This window comes from Dreissena polymorpha, chromosome 13, assembly GCF_020536995.1.
Source record: "Dreissena polymorpha isolate Duluth1 chromosome 13, UMN_Dpol_1.0, whole genome shotgun sequence".
Lineage (NCBI taxonomy): Eukaryota > Metazoa > Mollusca > Bivalvia > Myida > Dreissenidae > Dreissena > Dreissena polymorpha.
The window spans coordinates 46,732,565-46,751,783 of record NC_068367.1 but is presented as its reverse complement, the minus strand read 5'-3'; the positions used below and the strand labels follow the sequence as shown (position 1 = coordinate 46,751,783).

At 34.7% G+C, this 19,219-nt stretch overlaps 2 protein-coding genes and 1 long non-coding RNA gene across 3 annotated transcripts in view; 1 reads left to right on the top strand and 2 right to left on the bottom strand.

The window, feature by feature from the left end:
• Nucleotides 1-3,536, bottom strand: part of LOC127854923 (coiled-coil domain-containing protein 93-like) — a 58,456-nt gene extending 54,920 nt beyond the window's left edge. The window contains exon 1 of the mRNA XM_052390030.1: nucleotides 3,344-3,536. Within this exon, the coding sequence (XP_052245990.1) occupies nucleotides 3,344-3,436 (93 nt within the window). The 5' untranslated portion in view covers nucleotides 3,437-3,536. The remainder of the gene's footprint in view (nucleotides 1-3,343) is intronic.
• Nucleotides 3,537-3,631: 95 nt separating this feature from the next.
• LOC127854922 (insulin-induced gene 2 protein-like) lies at nucleotides 3,632-19,219 on the top strand. The gene is made up of 7 exons (XM_052390029.1): nucleotides 3,632-3,793; nucleotides 9,326-9,437; nucleotides 10,080-10,176; nucleotides 14,987-15,111; nucleotides 15,433-15,599; nucleotides 16,291-16,390; nucleotides 17,002-19,219. The coding sequence occupies exons 2-7, from the start codon at nucleotides 9,351-9,353 to the stop codon at nucleotides 17,026-17,028; spliced, it is 603 nt and encodes a 200-aa protein (XP_052245989.1). The 5' UTR covers nucleotides 3,632-3,793; nucleotides 9,326-9,350; the 3' UTR covers nucleotides 17,029-19,219.
• LOC127854924 (uncharacterized) lies at nucleotides 4,076-6,799 on the bottom strand. The gene is made up of 5 exons (XR_008037201.1): nucleotides 6,242-6,799; nucleotides 5,712-5,788; nucleotides 5,421-5,516; nucleotides 4,735-4,816; nucleotides 4,076-4,445 (listed from the first exon to the last, which is right to left on the bottom strand). It is a non-coding gene; the product is annotated as an uncharacterized LOC127854924 (long non-coding RNA).

Here is a 19,219-nt window from a genome sequence, read left to right as displayed (position 1 = left end):
TGATTGCAAAAAACCCTGATATTTCTCTATATGTATATAATATTCCTTATTTTTAAAGAGAACTCGGTACCGATTTCCAAATGTAATCGCAATAAAAGCTCCAGGTGGTAATAGATAGTCCATTGATAAGAGATAACCGGATCGTATATTCAAGCCACATAACACAGTCATGTAAGCTGCCAGATGCATCACGGGGAATTTTCGGGTAACTTTCCAGTCGCCAAACTGTGATATTTAACGTCCAATCGGTTACGAGAATGTTTATGAAAGCGGAGTAATATAGCGATTATTATTTTTGATTGACCTGTGTCACAGAGTAAGCGTTTATCGCAGGTTTATTAACAATGAATCACAGTTGAAGCATTAATACGTGATATAAAACCTGTAAATAAAGCAGTACATTAAAGGCAGTTTCGGGCATCATCATCACACCTATTTACCGTACTGTAAACAATCATTAATTATGAGAAGTTAATTGCAATTTGTGAGCAGTGTAAAATTACTTACGGCTAGTAAGTTGTGAAAAACAAAACCCGTTTATAATTTGATGCGGTAACAATTTAAATCCAGTGCATGTATATTTTATCATTTCTATTTGTAAAACTGATTTACACCGTTTTTCTACAGCCACGTGATAATAACTATTCACTATGCACTAATACTGGTATGCCATGTAAAACCCGTGTTATAAGAAAGAGCGTGAAATTATTGCTGTCGTCTGCAATGCCAAGTTCTACGCATGCAAAGCATGCTTTTTAAAAAACAGACGATGTGAAACTTAATATAGCCTAGCCGCTCAGTACATGCAGTATTTAAGACTTACAAATTTACCAGTACTTATGAATAAATTATATAATGCAACTATGGAAAAATATGTCAATTCAAGAATACATTGCAGTAAATGTATTTTTCAAGAATCAAGAAGCACCAGACTACGGCAAAAATTATTGGGAGAAGGGGGGGTGGCGAATAGGAGTTACGCAAGACCCACCCAATCAAAGACCGGGGCATATCTGAAAGTTCTAACATTGTATACCGTTTATGCCAGTGCATTAAAATAAATATAACTGAAAAATAAAAAAACATGAAATTATTTGAATTCAGGAAACATATAATTTATTTAAATGTGACTTTATTGATAATTTAATACAGTCATTGTTGATACCTATAGATTCATGATAATGATAATGTCGTTCATTGAGCAAATAAGGTTATACAGGGCTTGCACTAAGAAATAAATTTTGGAAGTCCTGACTTCCTGCCCTTTACTTATGGAAGTCCCACTCAAAAAGTTGGAAGTCCAAACATCTTTAATGTTGATGTTAACGGAATGTCAACTGCGTAAATGATCACAAACTCTTCCCATCCATTTTGAGTCACTTTAATTCTGTGAAAGTAACTAGATATATCGTACAACAAGGCGGAGACTACCCAAGGCTTTAAAAATAGGGAGAAGTTTGGAAAATCAGGGTATACGTTTGTGCAAACAATATCGACTTAAAAGACAAAACATGTTTATTTCAAAACTTTTATTATTTCTATCATTTAACTATGTTCATTCTAAAAACAATAAATTCTCATTAAAATCTACGTAATCATAACACATTTCATTCATTCAGCACATTTAAGTAAATTGAGATATGTGCGGTTGCACCGTTGCATCACATATTTATTGTCATTTTATTATCCTCATCCCTATGACTGCATTTGCAACAAAACACAATCTTAATGAATGGTCATGATGGAGCATCTATTATATCAATTACTGTTTATCCGAATACTATACATGTCCGAAATATGTACACTTTATAAATGCCTAACCAGTTTAATTGTTATAATCCAAACTTTCCATGTTGTTATCTGGTTTAACAAACCTTATCAAATGTTTGTTAAATCCATTTAATGTTTTCTCCATTATTGATCCAACATTACTTGTAATTTGAATCGCCATCTTTGAACTGAACGCGGGTTGAATGTTACAATAGGTCAGCCATTTGCAAAGTCGAAGGTCATGACGTTGCAATTTAATTCTACTCGGATAATTTATATCTAATCCAGGAAATGTGTTTTCTGAATGTTTCTTACTAGTAAAATGACTTGTTAGTATAAAAAATGAACTGTGATTGCAGTTTATATAAGATGGTTATTACTCGTAATTATCGGTGGATTAACAAACTGGGAAACTCGCGGGACCTAATATGGTAGTGATTCTATGTAATTATATGCCTCGTATAATTAAACTTTGATCAGTTTTGTTTTTCTTTTATTATTTTTGCCGTCTTTCTTTTACCGTGCCGTCTGCCCAAAACCAGCAGCCGTTATCTTCTAATCATTAGACAACAAACGGCACGCGCAAAGAGGCACGAGTGTGTTGTTAAAGCAACCAATATTAAGCGACTGCATTTGCGATCCGCGCTGGGGGGGGGGGGTAAATTGTGTAACCGTTAGATAAACAACACACAATAAACTTGCTAATCACCTGCGGGCGGTAGCAAATATAAGGAGGCGGAGTTATGACTGATCGAGACGTGTGCAAAACACATTGAGTCGGCAGAAAGCAGTGTTGATTGAAGTGTTATTTGAATAGACAGCTTACGTCACGGTTTGCTATTTTCGGCGTATGACCAATTTTAAGGAAGTACAGTGGACGTCATGGGGTTTTGTTATCGGCGTATGGAAACAATTATCGGGCGTAATATACGGCCGTACGCCGCTTAGTGCAGGCCCTGTTATAATGTGGGTCGTTATCGTAGTCCTGAAATTTGGCTACTATTTTTTTTTCCCTTAGCGCCAACCTAGTCATGCATCTGAGAACGGGGATTAAACACGTGTTGCCTAGAAGGGAAACGCGTATACCAACCACTGCGCTAGCTGAAAAGCCTATGGGCTTGTTTAAAGTTATTTAAAGCCCCATAAACACTCAAAATCAACAAATATTTTGAATAATATTTCCTGTGAATTTCCCACGACGATAACCAAACATTCACGAGTGAACACGAGATCGGCTTCTGGCAGCGTTGGAAGCACAACATAGTTCTCATGACCTGCCCGAAGCCAATCATGCTTGTAAATGTTCGGATATTGTCGCGGAAAATTCACATGGAATATATTGTCGTGCACAACATTAAAACGAGCATTTTGTATCTCGTTAAATTTATGTTGCCAGACCACATCTTACGTTAAAAATGTGGCTGTTTCTATAATGAACACTGTGTCACTGATTTTGTATGTGTTCACTTTATTTTTCGAAATATTCGATGATTTTGCGTGTTTATGGGGCTTTAAGTTATCAATAAGAGTCTTCAATCATAAGACTCTTAAAAAGTACATAAAATACGCATACATCTTGTTCATTTCCATCGGCTTCAGCAGGAGTAAAAGAACCAGTTCTTCGTTTTCCTGCAAACAAACTCCCACTAGGCTGACTAGCTGCCATTTTGTGAAAGTCACATGATCATCATGTTTTGGAAATCCTTTGCCTTCATCCTCAAAATCTTTCGGATTAATTCGGCGAACTCCCCAAAACACACAACACAATATCGGTCATTTACAACGAGCCTTGACCTTATTCACGATTGGTTTATGTCGTATCGTCTTTTTTTCCCTGGATTTTCATTGGATTAATTTTATGGGACGATGTTTCTGTTGTGGTCACGTGAACATCAGGCTATCAGCTGTCGTTTTTTTTAACTCGCTATTTCGTTTAATAGGAAAACAAACTTGGATTGTTGTTATTAATATTGCGATAGTCAATAAAGCAGCCTGTGATATCAGTGGATAAATGTACTGAAAGGTAAATTTTAATTTAATGAATTTAAGTTTGTGCATTCCTTTCTTATTGAATTCATCGCTGATGGCTGCTAGTTTTGCTTTTGTGTTCACTTAACATATTGCTGATTAAGGCTATATTAATTGTCCCTTAGTTTCACACAAGCATACTTTTTTATATAATCATAACACATTCGTTTCTTACGAGACTTTAAATGTTTTAAGTTAAGATGTTATACATGCAAGCTAGTTTAATATAAATAACTTAAATAAGGATTTGCCATGCAATTACTGGGTTAGTTGCATTAGCAATAACCACTGATTTTGAAAATTGACATAAACCCAGTAAAATTATACATTTTCTGATAGATATTAGTAAACCATTTCCAAATATGTATGGTTTGTCTATCTTACATTGTCTAAAGTAATGTTAGTGAATGCGGAAACATTGAAAAATCCCATGTGTAAAAATTGTCATTTTTCATTTTTTCAAAATAGTCAACCTGGGTGTATAATTTGTTTAAAATAATGATTTAAGAACACATTTTTTATCCAAACTTTTAATAATTCATTACAGATATATTTCAGCTATGTAAGATGTCCTTGCAATTGGATGGTCCGGCAGGATTCTGGTCTGAAACACGTTACCCCCCCACCAACCCAGGACCCAAAAATTCCTGAAATAGACAATAAAAAGTTGATTTTTCTAAATTGCAAATTTGCATGTGATTCAATATCACAGTTGAAATAATGTACAACAAAACAAGAATAAATGTTGAAAAAACAAAAACTTATTTGGTTAGTATTTAAAAAAAACATTATCCAAAACATGTACAACTGCCCCACCCACCCAATACAAATGTGATACAATCTGGTATTTAAGAACATTTTCTAAGAAATATTATTTCTCTTAAACAAAATTTTATTTATGAACAAGCAGTTAAATTGAACAGGAAAAACACTTACGTTTGAATATGCAGCCAGTAATCTGAATTCTTATCCAAAATTCTGATATGTCGGTTGATTAGGAATGGCAGCACCAGGAATTCTGAAAGATCGACAATGCATTGCTATATTAAATCTTATATACTTTTGTAAGATGAAACAGAAACACTATTTGTTAGAATAGTTTAACACACACCTATTCAAAAAAAGATAAACATATAATAAAATAATTAAAAAAATAGTATAATAATTACTGTAAGAAGTTTCGAACTCATAATAGGCGAATGTATGTAACAGCTCAATATCTTTAAACAACTTCTTAGATTTAGTAAATCATTGTCGATACATTAATTAAGAGCTTGTTTTCTTCATGAAAGGAACTCCAAAGATGCTGAAATATAATAGTGCACTGCATGCAAATATTAATTAAGTGATACTGACAAACTGAAAGAACAGAACATTTAACCGCAAATGTTTTCTACAAGCTTTTACTGATTCAATGTTTCTTTTTTCAAAGTTTGCTAAAAAATCATGCTGAGATCAAAATAAGCCAATTGTAAGGGCATTTAATATTTCATCCATTTAAGTCATCTTTTTAATGTAGCCCCATATGATGAAATAACTGGAATTACTTGCCAACTGAAGTAACTTCCAATTTAATTTTAATAGTAATATTAAAATTAATAATAAGATGCAGTCACACATACTGTTTGTCAAAAAGGCTGTTAAACAACTGATCTTTCACTGGAATATTCCTGTCAACCAAAAGGTGAAGGTGGTTGTGTCTCGTCAGAGTCCGATATCTATGCAAATGAACAGACATATACATATTTTTGTCTTCATACTTACAAAGTACATTTCCAACAATAATATTATTTCTTACAGTAGGGGCATGTGTATATTGTGTATTATTAAATAATTAAGTTTAAATTCAGGATATAATTGTTAACCATCAAATTCAATGTCTTCAACATGCAAGTGCTTAAAATGTTACTTACCACAATGTAACTGTGCTCATGTATTTGTGAAATCCCATCATAATCACTGTCCAATAGATCTTTGTCAGTCATGTTCTCTATAAAATAAAAAGTAAATAAAATAAAATTTCAATACCGGTATGCACATAACCTGCGACACATAATAACCGAGTCTTAGCATTGCATTCTCCATTTTGCAAAGGTTAATTCTAGAACCTAACCTTTATATATAATAATATCCATTTATTTTTTGTATATTAATCATGTAAATGAAATAAGAACTGAAATTAATTATAGCAGTTTTAACACGTTAACAAAACTAATAATGAGATGGTGTGTGAATTATAATGCTCCCTAAATGTATAATCAACTTAAAACCAATAGCGTAACTTAGCTTTTAAGTTAATGATTATGATCAATCACAGAAGTTACATTTTACATTTGTTACAAATGAAGACAAGTCCGGTACGACATGGCGCGGGTACGATCTGGAACAGATTTTCTTTGACATAATTAACACAATAATTTAGGTGATTTAAGTGAATTCATACCTGCATCGATACCAAATAAGACGATTTCTCTTCCTGCCAAACAAATACTGTGTTTATCGTACGGATATCCATAAAACTGCTCAAAAGATCGCTCCCGAATTCACCGTAACAACAATGTAATAATTCCGCGGAAAGGGGAGTAACTCTACTGCACAGGTATAGTGGTGTTGGAAATAAATAAATATATATTATTTCACGCGCATATACCTGATTCAAATGGTTAGGATTTATTAAAAAACACAATGATTGATTTATTAAAAGCTAAATTTCAAGTGAATCTGCCATCTTTCTGCAAAATATTGGCCTTCGAATTTTTTACTTTCACTTTTGAGCAATGATTTTTTATTTTCCGGTCATGGCAAGGTCAGATACTGCTTATTTGGACATATCTCCTCCCACATATGCAAATTTTTCATTTGGATTACTTCTTTCATGCTCGTAGTGAAGCGTTAAAAACACCCCACATTTTTCGGTCAACTTTTTGCCTGAACACCGATTGCGCAATAATTTGCATAGCAGGTGCGTGGTTATTGCTAGTTGCATTAATCCAACTAGCACTAGCAGCTACTGACGTGCATGAATACTCATAAAGGCTCAAGCATTCGAAAAGAACTAAAAGCTAAATGAATTGCTTATTAAACTGGTTAAAAGTTCAAGCAGAATATATCAAAGGTAGTGTAAGAGCTTCTTATTCAAGGGTTCTTAAAGGATTGGAATTCAATCCTAGTCCATATAAACGGACTGCCAGAGCCTTTAATAATATTTGCTATGGCGGCTCTGGCAGTCCATATGCACCCCTTCATAAACATGGGTGCAGTTCAGCGCAGAGAATCTGTGCGCTTCACTAAACAGGCGTCGTTCGAGACAAATTGAGGAAAATAATGAATAAACTTAATAAACATCTTAAATTAACCTGAATGGCAACCTACGGATGTCATTCTTTGCATGCACCCTTTAAAAACACGACGATGTTTCAACACGCTTTCCTCGCTGACATGTTTTAGGTTTAAATTTGCAACAGTCTATTCTGTATCGAATAACACATCATTATCGACTTTGTAGGCTTCAACACATAACTCGACGTGCAAAATATTGGTGTACTGCGACCTTACCAATATTGGGTCAATTTTCCAATATGGCGGATACAGCCTACGAAAGCAAAACTAAGTCAATAAAAAGCAATTATTTATTGTTTTAATGGTACCATTCGCATGAGTTTGTGGTTAAGACAGGTAAACATTGATAAGATCTTGCAGTTTCAGTGTTCCTTGACCATTGCATTGTTGATTAAATTTTGCACCCATGGGCAAGAGCCGGCGCATTGCAACTATCAGCTAACCATTGGGTTATAAAGCTGAGAGTTGAATTATTGCAACTAATTCAATCCCAGATATACAGAACTCAGCCACAGTTCCAGCAATATTTCAATAAGGGAGACAGGTATAAAGGCTTTATACCTGCTAAAGAGAGCAACAACCCCCCAGTGTCACTCACTTGTATATGCTTCAAGATACTGGCGCACATAATTGTAAGAAACGTCATGGAACACCTACACAGAAACAACATCCTTACCAACTGTCAACATGGTTTCAGAAGACGGAGGAGCTGCGAGACACATCTTGTCTCCTAAACTTGTAAGATTAACTACTGAAGTCCCTTGACAAAGGTAAACAACATGACAAAGCCATCCTGAACTTCAGGAAAGCCTTTGACAAGGTCACCCCCCCAACAGTGTTTGTTGACAAAACTCCACCACTATGGTTTAAAATGGATCCAAGCCTTTCTGACTGACAAAACGCTGAGAGTTGTGGTAGATGGAGCAACTTTGGATCTGCCCCAGTAGTGGAGTTGCTCAGGGTAGTGTGCTTGGAACAGTGAGTCACCTTTCTGTTAATCATTAGTGACTTCCTGCTAAGAGTGTCACCCAAGACAAGACATTTTGCAGACGCCTGTGTGGTCTACAGACAAATATAATTCAGATAGCAACTGTGAGCATCTCCAGACCTGTCCTCCATCGTTTGTGGCAATGGGAGAAGCTCTGGGAATGTCTTCCTACCTGACAAGTGCAGTATCTTGCAAGTATGTAGAAAACGCACACCACTTCTACACCCTCAAAGGTCATACACTTGCAAGTACAGTCTATCAAGACTCCTGACCTTTTCGGGAAGAATACGAAGTGAAGAAGCAATGCATCTTAGCATCTGGGTGGAACCGAGAAATAAAATGTCTTGAAAACCTCATATCCAAAATATAACAAAGAAATGGAACAGTACACTTTGATTCCTCCCCAGCAATCTAAGGATAGGAAATGATGACGTTAAAAGCGCTGCCTACTTTACCCTTGTTCGCCCACATCTGGAATATTGTAGCACGGTTTGGAGCCCATATCAGGACCAGATTGATGATCTGGAGATAGTCTTGAGAAGGGCAGCCAGGTATGTGCCAAACCGCTACCATAACAACAACTACTTCACGTCCATGCTTGACCACCTGTAGTTGGAATCCCTGGAGTAACTTAGGACCAAGGCCCAGCTGACGATGATCTTTAAGATAACAAATGACCTTATAGACATTTTAGGAACAAAATACCTTTCCCCAGTCTCAAGCAGGACCAGGTCGAACCATTCCATCAAGTTCCTGCCTCTCTCCACATCGACATCCTACTACATTGCAGTACAGGCATAGCTTCTTTCCTTGAATCGCACCAAATCACCCAACTTGGTATTCTTCAAGCAGGGGCTAGCACCATTATAAAGCTTTTAATCAAATTTTCAGCGCCAGCTGCCAAGTAATTCCAAATGACCCTTCATGGCTGTGCCAGTTAAGGTTCAGTCCTATTGGAATGGGATGAGAGAAACTGATGAAATGTTGCTGGGGATGCATCTTCACTGTCTTTCTGTCGTTAATATCAAGATCTTCGCTGTTCGCACTTAACTATTTTTCCCCATTTACCTTATTCTCTCACCACCTGTTGTGTAATTGTCAAGTTTGATGGCAGCAACATACAATGTAGATGTATTGATGACCCTACTTAGTACTAAATTCTCTAAGTCTAAATAAACCATTTTTTGTTTTGTTTTTCAGCGTGATATTATTAGTTAGACTCCAGATGTCAGGCAAAATGCAGGTGGTGGTGCGAGGCCTGATCCTTTTCTGCTGTGGCATCATCTTCTCTCTAGTCCTTAATCTCCTACAGGTATGTGTCAAAGACTTTAACTTACTTTTAGGGTTGCAGTTGAATGATGTTTTGACAACCTATGACGTAGATGTGTTGCGTTATCAGGCAGTGACCTTATTTAAAGAATGTGGGGGCAGTACATTTGCGTTCTCAGTCAGTGTCATAATAACACTGTCTTTTATCACAAGATATCAGACAGATTTATCAGGATAATCATATTATGGATAATATATTATGCAACTGTCCACACATTATCCGATAATGTCTGGGCAGTTGCATAATATGATTATCAAGTCCAGTATAACATCAGTTTGCAGACAGTGTGGCCAGTTTTTTAATTGAACTTTGAAGTCGTTAACTTTAGCTTGAGGCTTAAACTTTTTTAAACCATTTTTAAAATGGGGCCGGGTCCATTTGGATTGGGAAATATAGGCATTAGGGTCATTGTCATTTCAATTGAGAAATAAATGTTGTTTTTTTTACTAATAAATGCTTTTAAATTGAGAAGAATTTTGATTTCAATATTAAATTTGCTAAGGTTCAACTTAAAGAGCTTGATGTGAGATTAACTAAATGTTGAGTCTCATTTAGAAGAAAACACTTGAATGTCACACAAATTAAAAAATAAACAAGGCCTTACATGTTCTATATATTGTTCAGGTACATCGGGAGTTGTTAGAGGATGGTCAACAGCCAGGCTCATTTGCGCACTACGACTCCTCTTGGTGGGTGCTACCAGCATGCGGTCTTACAGCAGGTACGTGCCACTGATAGATACAGCCTGCCCTCTATTGCCATGAAAGTAAAAATTTACTTGGTAGCCAATGGCCCCTAAAATTGTTGCTGGGGCCTTAGATTTTTTTTATAAAACTAATGTGTCCCCTCTGACAGTGTCACTGTACAAAATTATGTAGAGAACCAGGTTGGGGGATAATTGCTATAATGATACAGTTCAGGGCTTTTTTTCCTTCTTTGGGACCCGCAAAAAATAGGCCCTTTCCCCTAGGATTTTTTTCCCCTTAAAAAAAAATTTAAAAAAATTTAAACTTTAAATACATAAGTTAACCTGATTTAGTGTAGAAAATATAACATATTGCATAATTATATTATCTGTTGCCTTGAATTTGTTTTAAAAACAGCTAAATATGTTAAATTTATTATTTAAGACTTTCCTTATTTTCCCCAAAATCCGGCGTTTTTTTTCCCCCTCAAAAAAGGCCATGCCCTTTCCCCAAAATCAGATAAAAAAAACCCTGCAGTTTGTCAGCCAGTTCCGGATAATCAGCAGTTCCGATTATTTTGTATTTAATTTTTCATTATGCCCCAATAAAAACAAAATGATAAGTGTCTAAGGTATACATTAGGTAAAGGAATAAATTAACAAAGTTTTTGCAAGAAAGCTTTTGTATTATGCTTACAGGGGGATAAATGCAGCAAAAAGTTAACTGGAACTGATTGAATGAGTTATGTTTTGAAATGTGCATATGCATATAGAAGGCGTTATTATTTTCAAATAAACTTTTTGCTGATTGAAAACAAATGCCATGAAAATGTTTTGAAGTACTAATTCTATAAGTTAAATGATTTTTAATAATTTTCTGAAGGGTGAACTTAAATTGGCTATTTTTGACAAAAAACTGAATATGCTGTCTGACCTAACCTGTTATCATACAAATCAAATTTTACCCTTTGTTTTTACATCCACTCACATTGACACTAAATCCGGAAAGAAATTATTGTGGTCAAAAGAATTAACGTTTTTTGCCGGGTTATTTTTGTTGACTGACTGTAGTTCAAAACCATGATCTGCAACATCTATAAAATCTGATATGCCATAAATTCACTGCTACAAATTTGTATGTGGAGTATACATGTATTTTGTCCAATTATAATGCATATATCCAAGCATTTTAATGTTAATTCATAATTTGATAGTGTCAACTGTGGCCTCACTTGTAGTGCTGGTTCATCTGTACTTGTAATCTGTTTTGAACATAAAGTAATATATGTTTTGCTCTTATGAAATTGATAATTTATGGAAGTGAAAGTTCCCTGCATGTATCTGATATTCTTCTTACAGCAATGTAAGTTATGTAAGGAAATAACCAAGTGTTATTATTTAAACTACTAGTAATAATAATCAAGTATTTACTCATTATCATTAGTTAGATAAGTTGAAATTTCAAGTACATTTAGACAAATTGTATAAGTACTGTGTAATCACACCTGTGAAAGGTTGAAATGATAGGCTGCCATTCAGATTTTGATCTGCATGCTAAAGTTTATGACCTGATTTTCACATGTTGATAGGAGGACCACATTTTTAACAGTTACGGGGGCATTAAGCATGTTGAAAGCTTTAAAACTACTTGAACTTTAGCATTGAGCGTAAAAATGTGTTTAACTGTATTCATCGCTTCACAGTCATGGACCATTCTTTAATCCTTAAGGAAATGCAGGAATAAAAACATAAAAATGTAGATGAGGAAAAATGTTTATGTATCATTGTTATAATAAGGGGTTAATTTTCAGATCTCAAAAAATAAAAATAAATTAATCCGAAATGATTCCTTTCTAGCTATATGAGTTGAATCTTAGCAGATATAATGTTGAAACAACTTTTATTCTCAATTTTAATATATATAAAAAAAGTAATTGGAAATAAAACAACTAAATTTCTCAATTTTAGTCAAAACAATGCGTTTTCCCAACCCAAAGGGCACCAGCCCCATTTCTAAAAAATGTTTTTTTAGCCGGATTTTTTTCGAAAAAATCTCGGCTTATAGATTGATGTTGTCGGGCGGGCGGGCGGGGGGGGCGGGCGGGGTGGCGGCGTGCTCGAAAATGTTAAAGTTCTTATTTCATGGTATAACTTTGGTATGCTTGGACCTAGAGTCTTCAAACTTGACATGAAGGTTGGCCAGGATTAACAGATGACCACTGGTCATTTCAAGGTCATTCATTTGAAGGTCAAGGTCACTGTGACCTTCAATATAAAAAATGTTAAAGTTGTTATAACTTTGGTATGCTTGGACCTAGAGTCTTGAAACTTGACATGAAGGTTGGCCATAACTAGTTAGTAACCACTGGTCATTTCAAGGTCATTCATTTGAAGGTCAAGGTCACTGTGACCTTGAATGTAAAAATGTTAAAGTTCTTATTTCATGGTATAACTTTGGTATGCTTGGACCTAGAGTCTTGAAACTTGACATGAAGGTTGGCCAGAACTAGTAAGTAACCACTGGACATTTCAAGGTCATTCATTTGAAGGTCAAGGTCACTGTGACCTTGAATGTAAAAATGTCAAAGTTGTTATAACTTTGGTATGCTTGGACCTAGAGTCTTGAAACTTGACATGAAGGTTGGCCAGAACTAGTAAGTAACCACTGGACATTTCAAGGTCATTCATTTGAAGGTCAAGGTCACTGTGACCTTGAATGTAAAAATGTTAAAGTTCTTATTTCATGTTATAACTTTGGTATGCTTGTACCTAGAGTCTTCAAACTTGAAATAAAGATTGGCCAGTACTAGAAGATGACCACTGGTCATTTCAATGTCATTCATTTGAAGGTCAAGGTCACTGTGACCTTAAATGTTAAAATGTTAAAATTGTTATAACTTTGGTATGCTTGGACATAGAGTCTTCAAACTTGACATGAAGGTTTGCAAGCACACTTAGATGACCACTGGTCATTTCAAGGTCATTCATTCTAAGGTCAAGGTCACTGTGACCTTGAATGTAAAAATGTTAAAGTTCTTATAACTTTGGTAAGTAAAAATGTGCAACATACACCAAATGTTGTTTCAAGACAGCGTTTTTTTTCCCCAAAGGGGAAAGGTACCTGTACCCCTACAATTGGGAATTTTTCGAGTCGTGAAATCTTCAAATTGGGAAAAAAAACGAGTCGCGAAATCAATGAATTGGGAAAAATTCGAGTCGCAAAATTGATGAAATGGGAACCTTTAAAATGCATGTAATCTATCATAAGGGGCTATATTCTGCATCACAAAGCATTTTAAACTCTAGGTTTTGACAGAAAAACTACAGTACGGTTATGATATTTCGACTATCGTATCATGTCATGTGAAAATTGTGTTATTGCCACTTCAGTTAGAATGTGCCCGTCAATTGGAAAAAATATCTTCCAGTGATAGGCATAAGCACTGAGGTTGCATAAAAAATAATATTAATAATTTTGTTAGCCCTTAAAAGTCTTACAAGCCCTGCAATGTTTCATGTGAGTTAAATTAAAAACTTAAAAACTAAACAAAAACAACAACAATGGATCTTGTACTGGTTTGACATCTTTTAACAATAGACAGTGAGAATAGTCACACGTAACCAAAATGAGTTTTTAGAGTGGAATGCTTTAACAATAATTTTTAAAGGTAAGTCTTATATTTTGTTTAGATTTTTTTTCAAATCATCAAATAAGATATTAAGATCATGTGCCATTTAATGCTTATGTATATGTTGTAAATAACTATAGGATTTTACACCCATGTCTCATTATTTTTAATTTTATGTTAAACTTTTATTTGTTTATATCCGTATCCGAATAGTTACTGTCCGGATTTGACACTTAAAAAACTATACATAGAAGTAATATGCGCATTTAACTCAATACGGTTACGTTTTTTTAATGTCAACGAAAAATTAGTGTTGAGAAAGTTTATTGATGTAAGGAAGACTGGTCTTAGCGATGGAATTCTTTCACGGGAAATATCGATCACTCGTCGCGGTTATGTAAACTATTCACATTTTACACAGCGGTTAGAGTTGCGCCCCATTTGAAAAGTTTTGTTTACTTTCTACGCAACAATGTCCGGCGAAAATAAATGGCCGAAAATGAAAGGCTCGACAATATCAAAAGATATTTCCAGCGAAAATAAAAGGCACTGGCTATTGGGAACGGCACCTAAAATCGTTCGGAACGGTAGATATCGAGATTGGGAAAGGTCCGGTGCTAAAATTGGGAAGCCTCCGGTAGGCTTTGGGAAAGGTACCGTTCCCCGGTACTAGTTAAAGAAGGAAAAAAAACGCTGCAAGACAATATCTTAATAAAATGTTAAACATTTTAAATGAATTCTTTGACCACATACATGTAGGTTACTAAGTCCTTACAAAACTTAACTTTGGATTTATATGTACTACAAATTAAAAGCATGTCTATTGGAATTAAACACTCAAGTATTATGATAAAAAATTTGCTTAATTTTGTGTGTTAGATAAAACATTGCAGAAACACTACATTTTTTAATTTAATGCCTTGAAAAGTACTTACATTTCATTTTGACCTTTGAACAATATTTCAGTAATTTAAGTATTGCATTGACAAAAACACGAAAGGTACTTTCCTGTCATTTAAATCAAAAATCCGGCTTCAATGCGGTCATCTCCGACCGCGGAACTCTTGTTTTAAATGTGCATTGATTGCATCAATTTAATTGAAATTTGTTGAAGTCCTGTTATCAAAGTATTTTTATAAAATTTGAAACATTTCAAAATCTCAAAAGTGAATCTCTGTTTGACTCAATGCTATATTGTTACTTGTGTGTGATTCCAGCCTTTGTTGGGCTATTGTACCCTGTTCTGGACAGCCATCTTGAGACGTCCCTGAAGTACAAACAGGAGTGGTCCAACGTGATGCGGTGTGTGGCAGTGTTTGTAGGCATCAACCATGCCAGTGCAGTATCCTTTCTGATTCAACAAAAACTGTGTTATAAGTATTTTTATGTCATAATCGTCCTGCGTCATGCGAAAAGTAGGCGTTCGAAGTCGCTCTGGTAATGATCGTCCCTGTCCATTGATGAGACCACAGATGTTGATAATTTGGAAAATGCATCCTACAGTTTAAGTGGGCACTATTTTTGGTTCATTGTCTTATTTGTTCAAAACACAAGAAATCAATAACCTGGTATGTACATTTTACTACAAATAAGTAAATAAACATGTTATTCATATTTATGCATTTTGGAAAGAGATATTTGTTGGCCTTAACTGTTGCCCCAGAAACTGGATTTCATGAACAATCTCCACATGTCTCTCACACTGGCAGCTATGTGTATAGGGCTGTGGTGGCTGTTTGATCGCTCCAAGAGTGGCTTTGGTCTGGGTGTAGGGATCGCAGTCCTGGCTACTATACTCACACAGTTCTTAGTCTATCAGGGCATCTACAAGTGAGTATTTGAGCCGTGTTCTGATAAAACTGGGATTAATGCATGTGCGTAAAGTGTCATTCCAAATTAGCCTGTGCAGTCCGCACAGGCTAATCAGGGACGACACTTTCCGCTTTTATGGTATTTTTAGTTTCAAGGAAGTCCCTCGTTACCGAAAATCAAGTTAAGGCGGAAAGTGTCGTTCCTGATAAGGCTGTGCGGACTGCACAGGCTAATCTGGGATGACACTTTACGCACATGCGTTAAGCCCAGTTTTCTCAGAACCAGGCTCATTTGTACACTACTGGCGGTACCTTCCATGCAGGTGTATATGTCGTGACACAAGGTCTTCATTAAAATGATCAGTCCGTTGATCAAAATCTTCATTACAATATTGAAAAGATAACAATTTTTCATAAATCAAAAAAAAAAAGAATAACTTTTTAAGAAAGCATAATTGCGCAAGAAATACCGCCTGTTGCTGTGGATAATGATAAAACATACAATAAAGGTATTCTGACAATTGAGACAAATGTCTATGTAAAAAAGCATGCATTTTTAAAACCGGACGCTTTTAACTAGACTGTGATTTCCTGACAAAGTGATAATATTTCATTAAATGTCATTTTGCTTGTATAAGTGTTTGTTCTTAACTGGTAAATGTACGATAACGGGTATTAACTCTCATGGTCATGTGTTCTATTTGTTTTAGATACGGGCAAGCAGACTTTATGTTCATACGCTCCTGGCTACCGTGTATATTCTTCTCAGGGGGTGTAACTATGGGGAACATCGGACGACAGCTTGCCATGGTTAGCAATAAAGTTTTCTTTTGCTAATCATCAAAACGTATATTTAGCTTCTCTTGAGGGTTTATATGATCCCACTTTCAGCAATTTGCCAGTGTCTTTCCATCTATTCTTAGTCCATCCATCGCTTCTTTTTGCTTAACTCAACAAAAAAATATTGCTGTTGCAATAATCTAATTTTTAAAGAGTTTTTACCAGCATCATCATCATGCTGCATGTAAACCGTTGTTAACCTTCATGTTTTGGTTCTTTGTTTTTTGTCAACATTTTTTTGCTGAAATTATGGCCCTTTTTGATCAAAACAGACCTTTTTGGTTTGTTTCTGAAAACTTGTTTTACTGTTAAATTTATGAGTTGCGCCCTTACATAACCGTGCAACAGTGCCTGTGCAGTCCACAAAGGACAATTGTGGTCTAAACTTTCCGCTTGAACTGCATTTTCCAGGATAAAAAACTTACTTTAAATGGAAATTTCAGTCAAAATTGCATATTGTCTTGAACTCTTCCCTGATTACCCTGTGCAGACAGTTTAATCTGGATGATACTTAACTCACATACATTCAACCATGTTGTCTCATAGTGTGGCACATACAGTGTATATCTACTCTCTTTCAGTATGGGGATAAGGACAAGAAAGATTGAGCCCCCATGAGTCTTCGATTACCCGTAATAGACAGAAGACTGGAAGAGAAGACTTGAACTAGATCATCATATTGCGATCTCCTTGCAAAAAGGAACGCCAAGTTATCAGTGAATCGAACGGGCACTGAGCTATGATTATGGAAAGTCATTTGTGGTTTCAGGGATTCTATTGCATTTGTAGTATGATTTGAACCTCCGATATTACGCATTTTGGTTGTTGGTACAAGAATTCCCACTAAATGTGTTCTGGGACTTGTGATATCATACTCTTGCTGAGATTTTTGGTTGTTGAAACCTTTTCAATTCCAAGTCAGTGAATTCATATGGTAGATAGCATATGAATGAAGATAAAGACTAGTTATTTAAAATCATGATCTCTAAGAAATTAAATATTGCCATTTTTTTCATTACTTGATACCTAAAAATACAAAGGCATCTTTCAAAATTCTGATAAGTGTTATATGAGCAATAGAAAAATGGTTAATTTAAAATACATGTATTTGAAAATGCTAAGCTACATTATAATTGTATGCTGTTTATAAATTGAAAATGATATTTTAAGAAGTGAAGCATACATTTGTACAAATGTTTAAAACTTGTTCATTTGGTGTTCATTTTGATAAATTATGACTGCAAATGTGCTTTGATTATGTTGTTGTTGGGAAAGGTGTGCTAAGGCTGTGTAAGAAATCTCAGGAACATTGTCTCAAGTTGTATCAAGAACTTGCTTTTGTTCAAATTTCGTGAAAAGATTTTGTAGATTATGTTTGACCAGTTGTTTTAGATATGTATATTATTTGTTAAATAATTTAAATCTTTAAAACATGTTTTAAGCATATATAAAACATAAATTTGTTATGCGTTATGTATGCAAATTCCATAATTGGGTACTGAAATTAATGGCATAAAGATAGTTATATTTCCAATTGTATATAAAAGTTAGTGTCAGGTAAATAATTTCAAGCCAATTTTGATATTCATTGTGTAAATAGTTCTAAGGGGTTAGGCATATTGTCAATTCCATTGTGTAAGATTGGGTTAATGAATGTGTATATAGCTTTTAGTATACATATGTTTGTATGGTTGTGTATTATAAGGCTCACTTATTTTGTCCTTTATCTTACAAAATACCTATATTAATGTATTTCAGATAAACGGAACAATGATTATTTTCTTGCCTTTATGTTATGACATGTTTTGTTAACTGGGTGGTACCGGAGTCAACTGGGATTTAAATGCTGTTTTTTTCTGCCATCATTGCATGAAATTTACCTCATATGGCATTCTAAAAACTTGAAGTCCTGAACAAAAAATTTCCATTTTGCATAAAGCCGTTATATAACCCCTTCACGAATTATAGTACACAAGTTTTAAACAGCTGCATTAGTGATTATACGAGTCGCATCATGCCAAAATGGGTCTTGTGCCATATGCAGCCAGCATAGCTCCTGACCAGAATGCATTCCTGTAGGCTAACAAGACCACAAAACCTTACGTGACTTTAAAGGGGAAATTGTATTTGCCATAAGACTCATTTAGGAATGCCGCTGCTCAACAATATTGAAGTTAGTTTAATATTTTTGTTGAATGATGAAACAGAAGTTAAGCATAATCCATTTGTAAAAAAAAAGTATAATTTCAGAAAAGATTATTTTAAATATGCAACAATTATGGAGATACAGTTTATATCTTTTTTATGCATTTATAAATAAATTACATTTAAACAACTCAGTAAGTTTACTTATTCTATTTTTAATTGATAAATATTGGGTGTGCCATATTTATTTGTGTTTTTTTTAGACGTTTTCGCATTGTGTCTTAAAAAGACTTATTAAAAGATTTTAATATTTAAACAAATATTTAAAGTCTTAGTGGTAAAATCTGGAGCAGCATCTGATGCACTTTCAACAAGTTGCATGTTTGATTAATCAAAAATTTACACAAATTAAACAAAAATCGTATAATTTGAGCGATTGTAATAAATGTTCATGATAAATGAAACTAGTTTGGTATAACTATGTTACATATAATTCACTCATATTCAAGTTTGAACAGGCATGTACTATGTAAAAGTGCATTGTATGTTTTGCACTGTATCCTTTAAAGAACAGTTTGTATTGTTGTTGAGGTCATGCTTACAATAATTATAAAGAAAAAATACAAAATCTTGAATAAAAAATTAAAAAGGTAA